The following is a 17,023-nucleotide window of genomic DNA, read 5'->3' as shown; positions in this document are numbered from 1 at the left end:
TTTTCAATTAAAAATAATTTAAGATTCAATATCAAGTTTCAAAATATCATATGTTAAAAGAACATAATTTATATTGTAAAGTACATATAGTTAATACCTAAATAACACACTAATCAAACTCAAAGAATGTACGATAATAAAAGTAATTTAAATATGACATATGATAATAAAAATAGAATTTGGGCGTCACTACGACCTTAAAGAACATACACGCCAAATTCAAAGAACATATTTTGTATTATTAAACCCAAAAAAAACATATATGTTTATCAACATATGTTAAATAACATAAGTTATAATGTAAAGAACATATAATTTTACTCAAAGAACACACTGATCACACTCAAAGAACATATTAAAGGTATGTTCTTTGCCAAACATTGGTATGTTCTTTATCAAACACTATATGTTCTTTCCGCCTTTTTTTGTTTAACCGGGTGCACTATGAGCATGGTGCACCCGGGTGTATCATCTAATTTTCAATGGTTACAAATAAAATTGGATATCACTAGCATATTCCCCATTATAAAGTTTTAATAGTGAGATTGTATTTTGATCCATTTTAATCTGTATCATCTTTTGACTATGTAAAAATTCTATTTTAATTTTTTTTGTATAAATAATAGATGTATGATATTAGATTATAAGGTTTTTTTTTTTTTTTTTTTTTTTTTTTTTTAACACCTGATTAACAACTGATTTTACTTAATTAACTTATTTTTGCTAAATAATGCTTACTTTTTTTTAAGTACAGAGTATATACTAGTAATAGTCGTAGCCTAAACTTTTTTTTTTTTTTTTACTCAAAAATAAGATCAACATAACATAGCCTTATGAATTAAGAAAAGATTGATGTCATGTGTGAACATATTCATATGCGGACAAGGTTAAATTAATATCAAGGTTTGTTTTGCAAATTGTATTGGTTTTCATTCCAGAATGTTTGGCATCTGATACACGACGTACAGTTGTTCGTGCATGATTTCATTAGGCAACCAGCTTCATTTTCAACAAACACAATCACCTAAAAAGCAAGTGTGAATTCAGTAAAACAAAATAGTGAAATATATTAGTACTATTTTTATTTAATTTTTGACGGGAATATATTAGTACTATTTTGATTTGATAAAGATCCAAATACTACACATGGCATAGCTCATGCTTTATAAAATTCACTTAATTAACAACAATTACGGAAACTAATTATGTCCACAGAAATATAAAACTCCAAAACACACACACACGGCATACTTTACAATAGTTAACTAAATAAACTAATTAAAAATCTACTCATATCCACAACATCATTAAGTCCTTTTCATTGCAAAAATATCAACATTTCCAAATTCTAATTTACTCTGATTGCACAATTGTCTTTTAGGGAAAGATTGATTACAAGACTCCGCTTGTCCATTACGCTGCGAGGGGATCTTCAGGAATACGTCCATTAGTCGGATGGTCCAATAGCAGAAGAAAATCATCTTCGATTTAAAACACCCGTGTAATCTCTTAGCAGATGTAAGGTGGGGATATCTCTGGTTAGTAACCAGGCTGCCAGCACTTTTGAAAAGGGAAGCAGAAAAAGGGGAAGCCACATGCTATTAGATCTGAATGAAGCCACAATGCCACATGCTTAATAAGCAGATCAACCATGTAAACATCTACATCACCAAGCTTCCGTGACATTAGACAAATTGTACCACCAAAGCTGGATCTAGTCACTGCTCCCAGGTTCCCTTTGAGCTTACAGGTATACAAGCTCACATCCTCAAGAATCCCAAATCATATTATCAATGGAATTCTCAACAGACTCCCTTGCTGTAAGAATCGGCCTATCCTCTGTAGGTTCGTGGTTTGGTCCTCTCCACACTACAATTTGTTCCTTTGCAAGAGTAACAGGGATACATGGTACCAAGTCCTGTAAAGATTAAAGATTAAATTTGGTGATAAACAATCAGAGTACTACAATACAAGCAGCATTATAAAGCAGATTAAAGATTGTATGAGCTGCAGCAAACAAGCATATGTATCTCACAGGAATAAGGCTAATTAACTGGGTAAATAGCACTTTTATTGTTCAAGAAAAATTACTACAAAAAATCTAATTCTATAAAAATCATTGCTCAAAGACATGCAAAAACTCAGATAAATATAGGCACCAAATATCATCCAAAGCTGCAACAGAACCACATGTGGATTCTGGGCAATCTTAATTCATATCATGTCCATGAAACTTGGTTTGGTTCAGCAGCAGTTCAATGAAAAGGTTCAGCAGCAGTACAATGAAAATTGATTTTCCACTTGCCAACAACTGATCCACCACCAATATCCAATTTTTGACATAACATATGCTTATTACTTCCTTTTCATGGACATGAAGGAAAGTAGCAAAATCAAAATTTCTGCCATGTTATCACTAACCAAAAAAAAAACAAGATTCCTTCTAAACGAAAATCTATATGATTCAACACAAGTTTGTAGCAGCAGTCAAGTACATACACATTGGACTTTACATTGATGTATAAACATACTCAGAAGAGTTGGAACAACATAGGAATCAAAACTAGAGATGTATAAATAATTATAAAAAAATAAAAACAAAGCCATCAATTTTTAAATCAGAACAGTAAGCATACAAGGGAATTTGAGGCAAAATTTCTTCCAGTTGAAAAGACATCAGATCACAGAGGGTTTGGGCTTTTGTTAATATAATTCGTACTAGTTAGGGGTCAACACATGTCAAACTTATTCATTTCATACGCCATTAACAGTACTTTGCTACACCTCTACTACCTTATTAATAGAGCTGGACTACCATAATAAATACTCTGTATTTAAGATGTCTACTCTAAAAAATAGTTTTTCAAAGGTGAGATTCTACATTCCCTATGCTTCATGATAGAAGATTTCTGATGAAAGAATGCCTAAGAAAGAAAATTCAGCTAACTTAGCTTATATAGCCCTTCTATAAGATGCCCATACAAGTTACAGAAAGGAGGGCATTTTCAGTAATTCAGAACGGATCCAAGGAGCAATCAAATACAGTATATGTTAATCGGAGTAAGTAAACAGATGCTAGGGATGCCATCACCATTTCTGGCTAGCCAACCACTAAAAAGAACTCTGGTTATCTGAAATGAGCTCTGGCTATCTTAAAAGATAGACAAGTTAAAAAGAGCGTGAAGAGTCCTCAATGGTCAAAAGACGCTTCAAAAGTGATTAGGAACCAAGAATTTCCTCAGGAATCGATATTCCTCATCACTGATCTTATTTGTCAGACTATTCAAACCCACCCATTGACTTTTATTTGATTTTTGAATTACCTTATATATACCTCCAGATAATTAAACCTATTTACTTATCTTAGCTCCCAATGGAGTTACTTCCAATTCAAGTACACAAGTCCAAAACGCCCTTTACATATGAAGCTTGTCCAGTCATCTTGCAGCATCTTGTTTCTTTCACTGCACAGTCGGCCTCTCAGCATCCTAAGCAGATCTCTATCTTACCCTGTGTACACTTAGTTTTTACTTTAATTTAGTACAGCAAAAATCAGCATTCCCTTGCCCATAATGGATACAATGTTGTTATTGAAGTGGAACCAACATTAAACGTCTATGTCATTAAAGTAGGTTAGCTTCATCAGTGAATTCATTATTGCTTTAATATCCTCTAATTTCTATGTAACATCGCAATAGCTAGAAGATATGTTCAAAGTTTGCTCAACACAACTAAAAACATCAATGAAGCACAGAGAAATTACCCTAAGTTTAACGGCTATTTTCTTGTGATCACTCTTGTCAAGACCAGTGCAGTCTATCCGTACCAGCTCTTGCACAAGAAAAGCATCTCGAACCATAACTACAAGGCCACCATAGTATTTATTTCTACCTGCATTTTTCATTGCATGAATTAGAAATATTAAAAAAATAATAATAATAATAATAATAATAATAATAATAATAATAATAATAATAATAATAATAATAAAGTAACTACGAACTCAACAGAGCAGAAAATTACTGAGTTTAGTCAATGCAGGAACAGCTAATCCTCTTTTTCTCAATTCCTTGGTTTCTTCAATGCTTAATCCCTCAGTTGTAGTTTTAATTAGCTTCGGATACACAGGCTCTTGGGGTTTCCAAAGCATTAATGGAATCAGAGGCCTCTTCTTAAATTTATAGTTCCGACCTCTGTACAGAACAAGAAGACCACTTTCCCTGTGGATGATCTTGCCAAATGTCTTATCCTACAATGAACAAATGAGATATTATCAGCTACATACACAGCTTTTAAACCACAGAAATAGTATTCTAAGACCAGAAAGACAAAAAACACAACGGCCATAGAGGGAAACTAGAGATCTATGTGACTTAAACCTAGTTTGTTTGTCATTTTAAGGCAAAAAAATGTCTAGCTTATCATCTAATTAAGCCTCTGTATGATGGTGTTGTTAGTTCAGTTTAATTGAGGTCATTTAAAACCAGAAAACAAATTCTAGTTCTCACTTGTCAGTTTCCAATGTTAGCGCAGGACAAGTCTATACTCCCATACATAGTTGATTATAAGCTAATCAGATAACTCTAATGGACTATGTTTGGAATCTTAAAACTGAAAACTCTTGTATCATATCTTGTACAGCAAGATAATAATAACAATCCAATATCAGCCTTACAAATTAATTGATGTTTCACAATTCATCTAAGAAATCATTCATTCATTCTAAACCCACCTTAACATTATGACAACAGTAATTGTTGTATTGTGGTTGTAATTGTAATTTTAAGCAAACAAACCTCGAGCTGAGTTATAACATTCTCCATGTCAATAGTTGGCACGCCCATGCACTTAATCCTCACTGCCTCAGCATCCTTCCAGTGATTGTGAATAACATTCAACATATTGTGAGTCAAACCATCTCTCCCTGAAACAAAACACAACCATCTCAGTCGTGTTGCACCGTTCACTTCAGAGTTTTTCAGCTTTATATATACGAAGTACTTACTAAAGCCATCATTGGATCAAAGACGTGAGTGCATTAATTGTATTAAAAGAATTAAGCTTGACATATAATTTAATATCCTCGTCAAGTTTAATCCAGAGTAAGCATACAAAATCAATATTTGCTAGCACGATACTATCATAAAACTTTACCAAACAAATTCTGGGCAGTTCATCAAACACATTAAACAAACATCCCATACAATTTTATGATCACACTACCCAAAAACTATCCAGCATACTAAAGAGAAACACAAAATAAATAATTGTACATCAAAAAGAATATCGATAAGCTGGGCATTTCATCAAACACTTAAAGTGCACATAAAATCATCCAAAATCCAGAAAGAGAAACCCATAAAACTCAAATTACCCAGGTTCACTTGCTTCTTGATTTTACCCCTCTGACAACTATCCACTAGAATCTTCTTCTCAGCATCCGTTAATGGCTTTCCCAGAAGTTTCTCTCTCATCAACCTCCTCCTCTCCTCCAACTTAGAATCATCATCCTCCACTCCCCCATCTACAGACAAAACCTTCAGACTCTTCACCGGAGCACAAACCCCAGTCCATTCCCGTTTAAGGCGGCCCGGCCCAAACGGAGAGTATTTGGGCCCGCGAAGCCCAATGGGCCTCACGGAGGGGTTACTCTCAGTGTAGCTGTACCGGAAATCGAAGGGAAGGTTTGATCGCAAGGGCTTTTCGCCGGTATTGAGGGTTGATGGAGGGCGGTAAAGGGGCTTTTTGCGGATTTTAGTTGAGGAATTGGGGTTTTGGGAAGGTGAATTAGGGTTAGGGTTAGGGTTTGGTGGAGAGAGAGAGGAAGGAGGAGTGAAGGAGTATTTGGTGTGGAGTTTGGAGGAAGAGGTGGTGGAGAGGTGGCGGAGAAGGGAGGAGAGAGAAAGACGGTGGCGGATGTTTTGGCGGGGAATCACAAACTTGAACATGGGTTTGTCACTGGCTAGTAGCTACTGGGTTGGTGGCTAATTATCAGAAAGACTACGGCTAATATGGTCAAGGTTATGCACAATTGGGTCTAGTGCACACCATGGCGTTCAATTGTACATTTGCACATGAGTACATGACTGACTAAGGCGTTCGATGGTTCACTCAACAACAACAAGTGTCATCATCAAATAAATCACCAGAGCTCCTGTCACAACTTGCACCTTCAACCTCGACAATACCACTATATTTGTTGTAGAAGGTACAACACTCCATAAAGGCATCCTTCTTGTTCTTCCGCACGAGATTCAACATTATTTACTCATCGAAGGTGATAATCTTCTAGTAGTCAATGCAGTCAAAAGAGTTTGGTCTATTCAATGGCAAATCCCATCCTAGTTCTCGTTCAAAAGTTTCAACCATGGAAAATTAATTACGTTTATAGAGAAATAAACAAAATAGCAGACTGGATAGCAAATGCAAGTCATCTTGTCAGTGATAACATGAATATTACTCTTTGTACTTTCTCATCTCTGTACCCTATCTATTATCTCCTCTGACGTGTTAAGAATTCCCTCTCGTGAGGAGGGTTCCTAATGCTTTCCTCTTTTTCTTGCCTTTAATAAGTTAAAAAAAAAAAAAAAACTATATACACCAAAAGAAGAAACATGAGATATTTGTTTCGTCTTTTGCATTGCCAATTGAAAAAAATGAAATGTTGCAACTAGAAAAAACAAACGATGGTAATATATTTAGCTTTCATATGTGAGTATAGTTATAAACTCATTATAGAAATATGAAAGTCATGAAAACTTGGCAAAGAACTAAAGAAGAAAACAAGTGTTTTTAGGTCGATCATAATATAAGAAAATTTGTATCACTACTCATTAGGACCATTGGGAACTGGTTTATGACTTGGTTCTTAACAACAACGAATTAAATTAGGAACAACACTCTCTCTTACTTGAATCTCAATTAATGAGCCCTCAATAATCGAGACACCATCCTCAACAATATACAAAGAGAATACATAGTTGTTTGAGATAGACTAAAGATCAAATAGACATACAATACAATGATCTAAAATCAAAGATTAGAGAAGAATAATAAAATAAACATAACATAAGGACCCATGTTCATCAACATGCAAAATATAATAAGTCAAAAATGAGAAAGACGAGAAAATGAATTAAGACAGAGCTAGTATTAATGTATTATGTATCTTAGGGGTGCACTGAGATTAAATATGTATAGAATTCATCTTAAGACTAATAAGTAGATTGAACTTTTATATTTTATTATACATTGTTGCAAAATAAAAATAAAAATGAAGAGATAGTTCTTATTTTGAGAGAAGTTTAATTTGTAAATTAAATTTGAGTTATACGATGTGGATTTATATTTATCCATTTGTTGAATAAATCTTACATACTACGTACAAGGGGTTTAAGCATTGATCTACTCATCTACAAAACTACAATAATAATATTGATTCCTCGCTCTAACAACTGCTCGATTGATCCAAAATTAAAAAAAGAAATAAACAATTCTGGCATTTGCATAAACTACTATTATTTCACATGAATACATGATTTCTTTTTCAAATTAGAAACTGCAACCTAGATGAAGCTTAATAATTACTTGTATTTCAAGACAAGACATGTTTGTGGTTGCTGCAAGTTTAGTGTTCATAGGTTGATAGTTAAGTGACTTAACCCCTAAAATTTTACTACTTTCTCCGTCCCTTGATAATACTGTGCTCGGTATGATACATTTTTAGGGTGAAGATGTTAACCATGTTGTTATGATATTATTATATTTATTTATTTATTTATTATTATTACGAGTATTATTAGTTTTTTATACCAAACAATTGTTTTGGATATGATAGATGAATGTTGCTTTGCAAAAATTCCACCCTATATTTCTTCACAACCATCTAAAATATTAATTTAGACCATTTGCAAGATTTAGTAAGTTATAACTACTACAAACCTTAAGGAGTAACTTTTTAAATAAGTTGAATAATTGATACTATATATACAATATAAAACTAATATAGGACTTGAAATATCCGCTTAAATTTTTGGTTGAGTTGATCATTATTATCGTTAGAGACTGTGACTTTACATATTCAAATCTTATTTGCCGAAAGGATTTTCATGTACAAAATTAGTATCATAACATAAATTTTAATACAACTATGATATTCACACGTACATGATTCTAGTCAATTTTTTTTTTAAAGTCATTGTCAAAACATAAGTGAACTTCTTTGTTAAGGGAGTGTCGTAGGCAGATAGTATTTGATCTCAAATCTTGACTACTACTCGTTGTTAGCATTCTTAGCAACCATGGGATATATATCTTAAATCTTTAAATAAGTGAATAAAACATTCGCATAAATAGATAAACTACACCAAAGCAGAGCACGCACACACTATTTTTGACAAAGAAGTCATGCCTTCAGAATTAGGAAACTTCCTCAAAATTCTTCTCATCATCTTCTTTGTTTCATTCTCTAATATTTTAGCTGCCACAATCAACCAAAATGACCACGAAAAGGTTGCAGCTACATTGCTTTAATATTTTCCATTGATTCTACACTTTGCTCATCACCTTAATTAGCTTGTTTATACATCAAATTACATAATTAATTTAACAGCAATATATATAGAAGTATATGTATAATAAAGTATATAACTGATGTGGTTTTATTTTTGTGATATCTTGCAGAAATTTTACATTGTTTACTTGGGAAATCATCCACCAGATGATGAAGCTACGGCAAATCGAGCACATATTGATGTACTCTCTAATCTAAAAGGAAGGTTGGTCCATTGTTATAAGGTTTTGTTTATGACCATCTTTGTAATTTATAAGTACTCGTACTAATTATTGATGACTAGTTTATGATCATCTTTGTTTAGTGAATTCGAAGCAAGAGAATCAATAGTTCATAGTTATCATAGAAGCTTCAACGCGTTTGCTGCAAAATTATTCAATCATGAAGCAAAATCATTGTCTGGTTTGTACTAAATTATTCAATCGTATAACTAAATACATACTTCGTATAGTAACATGTAAATTCAATTTTTATATTTTTATAGTAACATGTGGTTAACATAATTTACAGATATGGAAGAGGTGCTATGGATATTCGAAAACAAATATCACAAGCTGCACACAACAAGATCATGGGATTTTATTAGATTTCCTCAATCAGCTAAGAGAAAATTGAAGACTGAGAGTAATATCATTGTTGGTCTTTTTGATACAGGTGATTAATCTTGCTTGAAAATATTTTATATTACTATACTATTTAATTAGGGCCGGGATTTGGTAGGCGGTAATATATACGTAGTAGAATTATACCAATGATGATTTTTATTATTATTATTACTATCTGTTTTAAAGGTGATTTTGACATTTTGAGTGATACTAATAATTTACTAAAAAAGTTACATATCATATGGTAGGATGAAATTTTATTCTTACATCATTTTATTAGTCAATACCATAAACATTGATGCGCGGAACCTTTTTTTACTCATACAAAAAACTCATTGTTCATCTATCGTCATTTTTCACTACCTACCATAAAAAAAGATGTCTAAAATCGGGACTAGATTATGAACTTGTTTATAACTTATTTACTAGTTATTTGTTCCAGGAATCACTCCAGAGTCAGAGAGCTTTAAGGATGATGGGCTTGGACCACCCCCAGCAAAATGGAAAGGAACTTGTAATCACCATGCTAATTTCTCTGGTTGCAACAAGTAATTTTACTTAAACTATTTATCTCATATTGCATACGTAACGATGTGTCTTGTATGACAGAGTATTGATTATCGAAGACATCACATCAAATCAAATCCTGTATACTTAAGAGGTTTAAAATCAACAAACTCTTTGAGGCTTTTGCCTATAACTTTTAGTCGAGTTGACCTGTATGTAAAAGTTCAAATTCATATAGTCCTTTTTGTTGAATTGATTACTCGTATATGCATGGAGTTTAGTCTCCAATAAAGGAAGTACAAGAACAATAAAGAAGTTACTGACCAGTGACCATTATGCCCTAAGTGGAAAGGTGACGATTGATCCAATAATTGAGGTTTTGGTGCATGAGCACATTTGCACATGCTTCCCAAATTGGAGTAGTCGTAAATTTTGGATAATGCATTTTAGTTAATCTGTTAATACTCCTTCCGTTTCGCATTAGTTGCAACAATCGGCTTGACTCATAGTTTAAGAAAATTATAGACTTATAATATAAAGTATTGTTAATAAGAGATAGAAATAATAATAAAAAAAATAGTGTGGGTGAGGTTGGTAGGAAAGAAAACTAATAAAATATTTGTGAAAGTAGGGTTAGTGGGAGAGAGAAATTATAAAATAACGGTGGATTCTTTCCAAATATAGTAGTGTTGCAATTAATATGAAACGACCGAAAATGAAAAGTGTTGCAATTAATGCGAAACTGAGGAAGTATAATAATACATTCGACAACTACTATATCATTACTTTTTTTTAAAGGTACATATTCTTCCTTGAAATGCATTTTATTGCCTTAATTTTAGGATTACCCTTCGAGTTTGACTTTAAGAGTTGGTCGGTAGAAAGCTAGAAATAAAAAGCTTATGATATTATTATTCGAAGTATCTTTGTACTTTTGTACCATGCAAACCATATCTTTTTGATGCCTTTTGATTTGATGATAAAAAAAGCTATGGTTGTTTGGTTATTACTGGTTAGTTTTGGTGTTCCACCCGATTTATTCTTTGAGCTAATTCAGATTTGAGGATCAGTTTTGGGTGGTTAGGTTTCAGTCCCCCCCTCAATTGTTGCTGCAGGAGATCGAACACGCGTTTCTCCCTACCAAGTGTAGCTCCAATCACCGCTACACTAACAACCAATTGATATTAGTGGTTAGTAATTTAGTATGGTAGCTATCCAACCAAAGAAGGCTTTTTTGCAACTCATAATACCAATTACAAGCATGACATACAAAATTATCATATTATCATATGTACTCTCGAGAATACATATGTATGTAGAGTGTGCACACACACATACACACGTATAGCTGCGTAGTCAGGGTGTATTAAAAATATGTGATATAACCTCTATAGAATGTTATGCAATTAAGCAAAATATGTGACATACGGAGTATTAAAAATATACATCACGAGGTGCACCTCTAGGTGCATGTAAGCGATATCATAGTTCTATGAATATTTCGACAATCAGGAGCTTAATGTCACTAATTAAGTGAAGATTAATAGAATTGCACGATTGTGTAGTCATGTACTTTGGATATTGGTTGATATCATATACGAAGTAGTTCCTAAATAATTCATGGAATTATCAAATTAACTACTATAGAATAGGTCAAATCTCAAAGAAGACAATCTATGCGCAAGCCAAGAATTTTAAAGTTTACTATAAACTGTCTAAATCTTTTTTAAATTCACGCTAATTCCCATTTATAGAGTCGTTATCGAATCATAATACCTCAAGATTGGAAGGTGGATCGGTCTCACTTACTTTCATCCCTCCTTTCTAAACATGCAGCAAAATCGTAGGAGCCCGGTACTTCAAACTCGACAACGTCCCAGACCCTTCCGACATCCTCTCCCCCATCGACGTCGAAGGCCACGGCACACACACCTCCTCAACCCTCGCCGGAACCCTAGTTCCCGATGCTAACCTCGCAGGCCTCGCCGCCGGAACTGCGCGCGGCGCCGTCCCCTCCGCCAGAATTGCCGTCTACAAAGTATGCTGGGCTTCCTCCGGTTGCTCCGACATGGACATTCTCGCCGCCTTTGACCACGCCATCTCCGACGGCGTTGACTTAATCAGTATCTCAATTGGTGGGCCATCTTCCGGTTATGTTTCCGACTCCATTTCAATTGGGTCTTTTCATGCTATGAGAAAAGGGATTCTTACTGTGGGATCTGCTGGAAATGATGGGCCCACTTCTGGGACTGTTGCGAATCATGCTCCTTGGATGTTGAGTGTTGCTGCTAGTGGGATTGATCGTGGGTTTCGTAGTAAGGTTTCTCTTGGTAATGGAAACTCAATTTCGGTAATTTTCTTGCCCCTTTTTTCAGGTTGTTTGATTGTGCAGTTTGTTGTAAATTAGGGTTTTTTTTTTTTTTTTTTTTTTTTTTTTTTTTTTTTTTTTGTCTCTTTTTAATTTGGGGTTTTTGTTTCATGAGGGTTGAGTGATGTTGAGAATTAATCATTGGTACTTCGTATTTTTATTATTAGATTAATTTCGCATTTTATATTCCCATTGCCTTGTTTGATGTCAGTTAAGTGAAATTGAGGTGAAGGGTTTGTTATTTTGGTACTTTTGATTTTTGGATATGAAGGTGAGAATTCAATTTATTTATCTTTTTGTTAGGCGTATGTGAATTTGGGAATAATGCTGGATTTTATATTTGATTAAAGGGATGACGAGCACGTTTCATGTGGCCATATGTGACTAATGGCGGTGTTTTTTGGGATTGCAATGATTAAAATGGGGCATTTTGTAGATAAGGTTTCATGAGAGTCCACTTTCGGAGAAGGGTTTAGGGTTAGAGGGTGCTTATGGAGTGATTGATAACTTGTTTGATGTTGGTTTAGTGAATATGGGAATGCCTAAGTGAGTTGTCAATAATGACTTTATCTTGAGCAAAAATTGGGGTTGAAATAGAGTGAAGATGAAAAGGAAGAGGGCTTGAGGACTTGTGTTCTCTGATATTTGTCCAAATTAGGACTAGTGTTTTATTGGGTTGTTTTGTGAGTAAAAAATGTTAAAGAAATCTGAACTTAAATGTAGTAAAAAGGCAAAATGAAGGGAAGAGCCTATTTAACATTAGGGTGCTTGTAAAGTTTTCTAGATAAGGTTTCATGAGAGTCCACTTTTCGAGAAGGGTTTAGGGTTAGAAGGCGCTTATGAGTGATCGATAATTTGTTTGATGTTGGTTCAGTGGGTAAGGGAGTGTCTGAGGGAGCTTACAATAATGATTCTATGCTGATCACAAAATGGGATTGAAATAGAGAGAGGATGAAAAGGTAATAAGCTTGAGGACTTGAATTCTATGATGTCTGTCCAAATTAGGACTGGTTTTTTATGGGGTTTTTTTGTTAGTACAAAGTTTTAAAGAACTCAAAACTCAAGTGTAGCATAAAGGCGAAAAGAAGGGAAAGACCTAGTTAACATCAATATGCTTTTACATTTTTAGCTGAATGTTATAGTCATCAAATCAAAGCTATAGGCGTAATGTATCTATAGAAGGCTATTTAGGTAGCTCATCTTTGTTAAACTGCGTGTAAGTTATAATGTTTCTTTTATTTCCTTCATTTTAAAACAAATTCTTGTATAGAAGGAGCAAGCTACACTCAAATTGTCATCAACAGAAAAGGAAAGAGTTAACTAGGAATTTCTCCTTTGACTGACTATTTAAATGTTGAGCAGGGAGTCGGGATAGACTTGTTTGATACTGGGAAATCATATAGTCTTGTTAGTGGTGAGGATGCAGCAAAGAATTCAGATAACAAGGAAAATGCAAGGTACTTCATTCTATGGACTCCAAGTGAGGCCAGTGAGACAGTTACTTTTGCATTGTAAATGAGTCCCGAATACAGACAGTTTTTTTAATTTTATTTTATTATTATTATTATTTTTTTTTTATTTTTTATTTTTGACTAAGAAATTTGCAATGCTGAGCCAGATACTGTATGGAAGATTCAATGAGCCCTTCCAAGGTTAAAGGAAAGCTTGTTCTATGCAAGCTACAGGACTGGGGTGTTGATTCAGTGGTGAAAGGAAATGGGGGCGCTGGTGCTATCGTCACAAGTTCAAGGTTTCTTGATGTTGCTATGATATTCATGGCACCAGGAACCATAGTTAATTATACTGTTGGTGAAAAGATTTATGACTACATCCATAAATCAAGGTATATAATGTCTATCTTATCAAGAAAGCTAACTTGGTGTAGAAAGCAAACAATTTAACAGTATCGAATTATTGATTTTCTTGTGTGTTATGACAGCTCACCAACAGCAACAATATACAGATCCCAGGAGGTAAATATTTCAGCTCCATTTATTGGTTCATTTTCATCTCGAGGTCCAAATCCAGGATCTTTACGTCTTCTCAAGGTACATGTTAACATCAATCACTTCTGTGTCATTATGATGAATTGATAATGATCTGCAATTTGACATTTGAACCCTATTTATTCACATATAGCCGGATATTGCTGCTCCTGGAGTTGATATTTTGGCAGCCTATACCCCCTTGAAGTCATTGACTGGATTAAAAGGTGACAACCAACATTCAAAATTCACTCTCATGTCTGGAACATCCATGGCATGTCCCCATGTTGCTGGGGTTGCTGCCTATGTCAAGTCATTTCATCCAAATTGGTCGCCTGCTGCCATTAGGTCTGCCATCATTACCACTGGTATGAAGGGCAAGTTAAATCTTCAGTGGTTTATACTTCTTTGGGCTTAATGCTTGAGTCATGACTTTGGCTAAATCTTCTTTTTTTCTAACAGCGAGGCCTATGAGCTCAAGGTTCAATAAAGATGCTGAATTTGCTTATGGTGCTGGTCAAGTGAATCCACTCAAAGCAAGGAGTCCTGGCTTAGTGTATGATATGGATGAAATGCCTTACATTCAATTTCTGTGCAAGGAGGGGTATAGTGGGGCTTCTTTGTCCGTTCTTGTTGGTTCAAAATCCATCAATTGTTCTGCTTTGCTTCCCGCATTTGGCCATGATTCTCTCAATTATCCTACAATGCAGCTGAACTTGAAGAACAAGCAAGAGCCAGTAATGACAGTGTTCCGCAGAAGAGTTACCAATGTGGGTCCCTCAAATATAGTCTACAATTCCATTATAAGAGCCCCCAAAGGTGTGAATATTACTGTTAAACCTACAAGTCTATCATTTTCTCGTGCCTTGGAGGTGCAGAGTTTCAAGGTTGTGGTGAAAGCAAATCCCCTTTCAGGTGCAAAAATCTTGTCAGCTTCTCTCATTTGGAAAAGCTCCCGTCATGTTGTTAGGTGTCCAATTGTCATTTATAAAACATAGAAGTATATATTTAGATGTATGAGAACAAAGAAGAGAGGTGATACCTTTAATTATTTGTTAGTAACCAATAGGATGTATGTTATATTAGGTTTGTATATAACAGTGGACTCATAGTTGAATAAATTATGTTGACTGGATCTGTCCTTCAGTTCTGAAAGTAGTTTCTATTACTCGTGTAAAAGATTTTCAGAACATCCTTGCTTGATACTTGTACTATGTACAGTATATGTTTTCGTATTCGCTGATCAAGCATTGTTTCCTTTGTAATTGCAATGCTGTAAATGGAGATTAAAATTATGTCAGGGATCAAATTTACCGACTGTTTTGCATAGTTGCTGACTGTTTTGAGTGGTTGGAAAAGCACGGATTCTTGTTGTGAAAGGTTTCTGCTTTCAGTGTCAGATTGTAAGTAACCCCCTATTAAGGCAGCTGTGTTGCATTCAGAAATCACCAGTAGTCCAGTATGTTCAGGATTCCAGGATGAGTCATATGGCAAGGAAAATCCTTAATATATACTCATGCTGAATTATGTAATTATCATTTCTGTTACATACTCACCTTCTGAAAGGGAGAAGGTCAAATGCTCACACTAGACCAAAAATTCCAAGAACAGTCAGACTGAAAGACAGGTTTGCGACTGCTTGACTCTTGTTCTCTTCCGTTATTATATAAGACTTGACTGCTTGAGTATTAGATCATGATCATGTATGAGCATATGACAAAACAAACAACTAAGGTTCATCGCGCGAGTCTAGGATTTTTTCTAATAGGACAGCAAGTAAGCAAGTAATTTAACATATAGAAAAAATGTATACATGTTTAGGATATGAATATATGCCCATATTTAATGATCGAGGACTGATTATTGCTTTGAACAACTGATTTTTATTAAGTCATCAGTACTGTGCTATTAGAATACAGGGACATTAATTTTGAAGTTGAGAGAATATTAGCAAGAGTAACATGTAATAGTTCAATACAACCACGTTTTCGTTTTTTGTCTATTTTTTTTTGAATTATTATTATTATTTTTTATTTTTTTTGCAGTTTTGAGAACAAAGCATTGCTGATCAGTAAAGTTCAGCAACAGAGTAGTGTTTGCTCAGTAGAGTTTTTAATAAAAACCCCAAAGTCAGACATGAGCAGATGATTAATCGTTGAATTTGTGAATTGAGCTACTATAGATTGGAACTCTGATTTCTATATTTACTTATTTATTTATTAATCATAATACAGTACCCACCAACATTAATCATGAATCAAACTTGTTTCTTCAGGAAAAAGCAAATTATGCCAAATATCTGGCATTTCTCAGCCTGGCTCCAATGATGAGAGCTAACCAGACTTCAAAGTAAAGTATGTGTATTTAACTCACTTGATTAATTATGTTTCCTCATCTCGAGCACTCGTAGTCTCTTAAACATGCCGGCGTATTATGTCCATACATATGAAGTTTATATTGCTAGTAAAGCAGTGTCTCCTGCATCCTTGAAACGACAGCATATCGATACTAAAATGTGATCAGTTGGAGTTTTAACAAAGAACTGATATTATTAACTGTTTGGGTCCAATTTAGTCAAAATTGGGCCTGAGCACTAAATGATCCAATTAAAAGCCCAAGGTCAAGGTTCAACTCTCCAATTGCTCAAAAGTCAAAAGTCAGCCCACAAAGTAAGCCAATTGGGCTAAAGCCCAACCTCTCCAAATATGATGAGGTATAAAAGCCCTCATATTAACACATTCAAGGGGAGAGTCATATTCTTACATAAGACATCTCATAACATCATATACACTATCAGACACAACAACACATGCATCATCTCATACACGGATTATTCCAACTCATATGCTCATTCTTGCATTGAGAAATACTCCACAAAAGCCTCAAGCTACAAACTCTCTTGCATAGTGTCTTCCTTTTTACACATTGTACTGACTTTAGCATCGGAGGGGCCTTCCTCGGAAACACCCCCGAGGCTAGTTTACGT

General features: G+C 34.5%; 2 protein-coding genes across 2 annotated transcripts; one reads left to right on the top strand and one right to left on the bottom strand.

The window, feature by feature from the left end:
* Positions 1 to 649: 649 nt before the first annotated feature.
* Positions 650 to 6,105, bottom strand: LOC110685378 (CRS2-associated factor 1, mitochondrial-like). The gene is made up of 5 exons (XM_021861907.1): positions 5,375 to 6,105; positions 4,797 to 4,924; positions 4,024 to 4,249; positions 3,764 to 3,891; positions 650 to 1,918 (listed from the first exon to the last, which is right to left on the bottom strand). The coding sequence occupies exons 1-5, from the start codon at positions 5,946 to 5,948 to the stop codon at positions 1,769 to 1,771; spliced, it is 1,206 nt and encodes a 401-aa protein (XP_021717599.1). The 5' UTR covers positions 5,949 to 6,105; the 3' UTR covers positions 650 to 1,768.
* A 2,195-nt stretch (positions 6,106 to 8,300) lies between these two features.
* LOC110685377 (subtilisin-like protease SBT4.14) lies at positions 8,301 to 15,354 on the top strand. The gene is made up of 11 exons (XM_021861906.1): positions 8,301 to 8,511; positions 8,683 to 8,777; positions 8,877 to 8,974; positions 9,083 to 9,226; positions 9,620 to 9,725; positions 11,521 to 12,034; positions 13,415 to 13,509; positions 13,671 to 13,895; positions 13,992 to 14,100; positions 14,192 to 14,405; positions 14,500 to 15,354. Exons 1-11 carry the CDS (start codon positions 8,407 to 8,409, stop codon positions 15,033 to 15,035), a joined length of 2,241 nt encoding a protein of 746 aa, XP_021717598.1. The 5' UTR covers positions 8,301 to 8,406; the 3' UTR covers positions 15,036 to 15,354.
* Positions 15,355 to 17,023: the final 1,669 nt, after the last annotated feature.

This window comes from Chenopodium quinoa, unplaced genomic scaffold (assembly GCF_001683475.1).
Source record: "Chenopodium quinoa cultivar QQ74 unplaced genomic scaffold, ASM168347v1, whole genome shotgun sequence".
NCBI classification, from domain to species: Eukaryota; Viridiplantae; Streptophyta; class Magnoliopsida; order Caryophyllales; family Amaranthaceae; genus Chenopodium; species Chenopodium quinoa.
The sequence above is the reverse complement of the archived record's forward strand: the minus strand, read 5'-3'. Positions and strand labels throughout refer to the sequence as shown.

What these genes read in the sequence shown, in the direction of transcription:
- LOC110685378 (XM_021861907.1), bottom strand. Translation starts at nt 5,948, where the DNA reads ATGTTCAAGTTTGTGATTCCCCGCCAAAACATCCGCCACCGTCTTTCT. An exon ending in CAAGAAGCAAGTGAACCTGG is followed by an intron (nt 4,925 to 5,374) that starts GTAATTTGAGTT and finishes GTTTTGTTTCAG; the next exon opens with GGAGAGATGGTTTGACTCAC. An exon ending in TCCTGCATTGACTAAACTCA is followed by an intron (nt 3,892 to 4,023) that starts GTAATTTTCTGC and finishes TGAAAAATGCAG; the next exon opens with GTAGAAATAAATACTATGGT.
- LOC110685377 (XM_021861906.1), top strand. Translation starts at nt 8,407, where the DNA reads ATGCCTTCAGAATTAGGAAACTTCCTCAAAATTCTTCTCATCATCTTC. An exon ending in AATTTCTCTGGTTGCAACAA is followed by an intron (nt 9,726 to 11,520) that starts GTAATTTTACTT and finishes CTAAACATGCAG; the next exon opens with CAAAATCGTAGGAGCCCGGT. An exon ending in GATAACAAGGAAAATGCAAG is followed by an intron (nt 13,510 to 13,670) that starts GTACTTCATTCT and finishes ATGCTGAGCCAG; the next exon opens with ATACTGTATGGAAGATTCAA.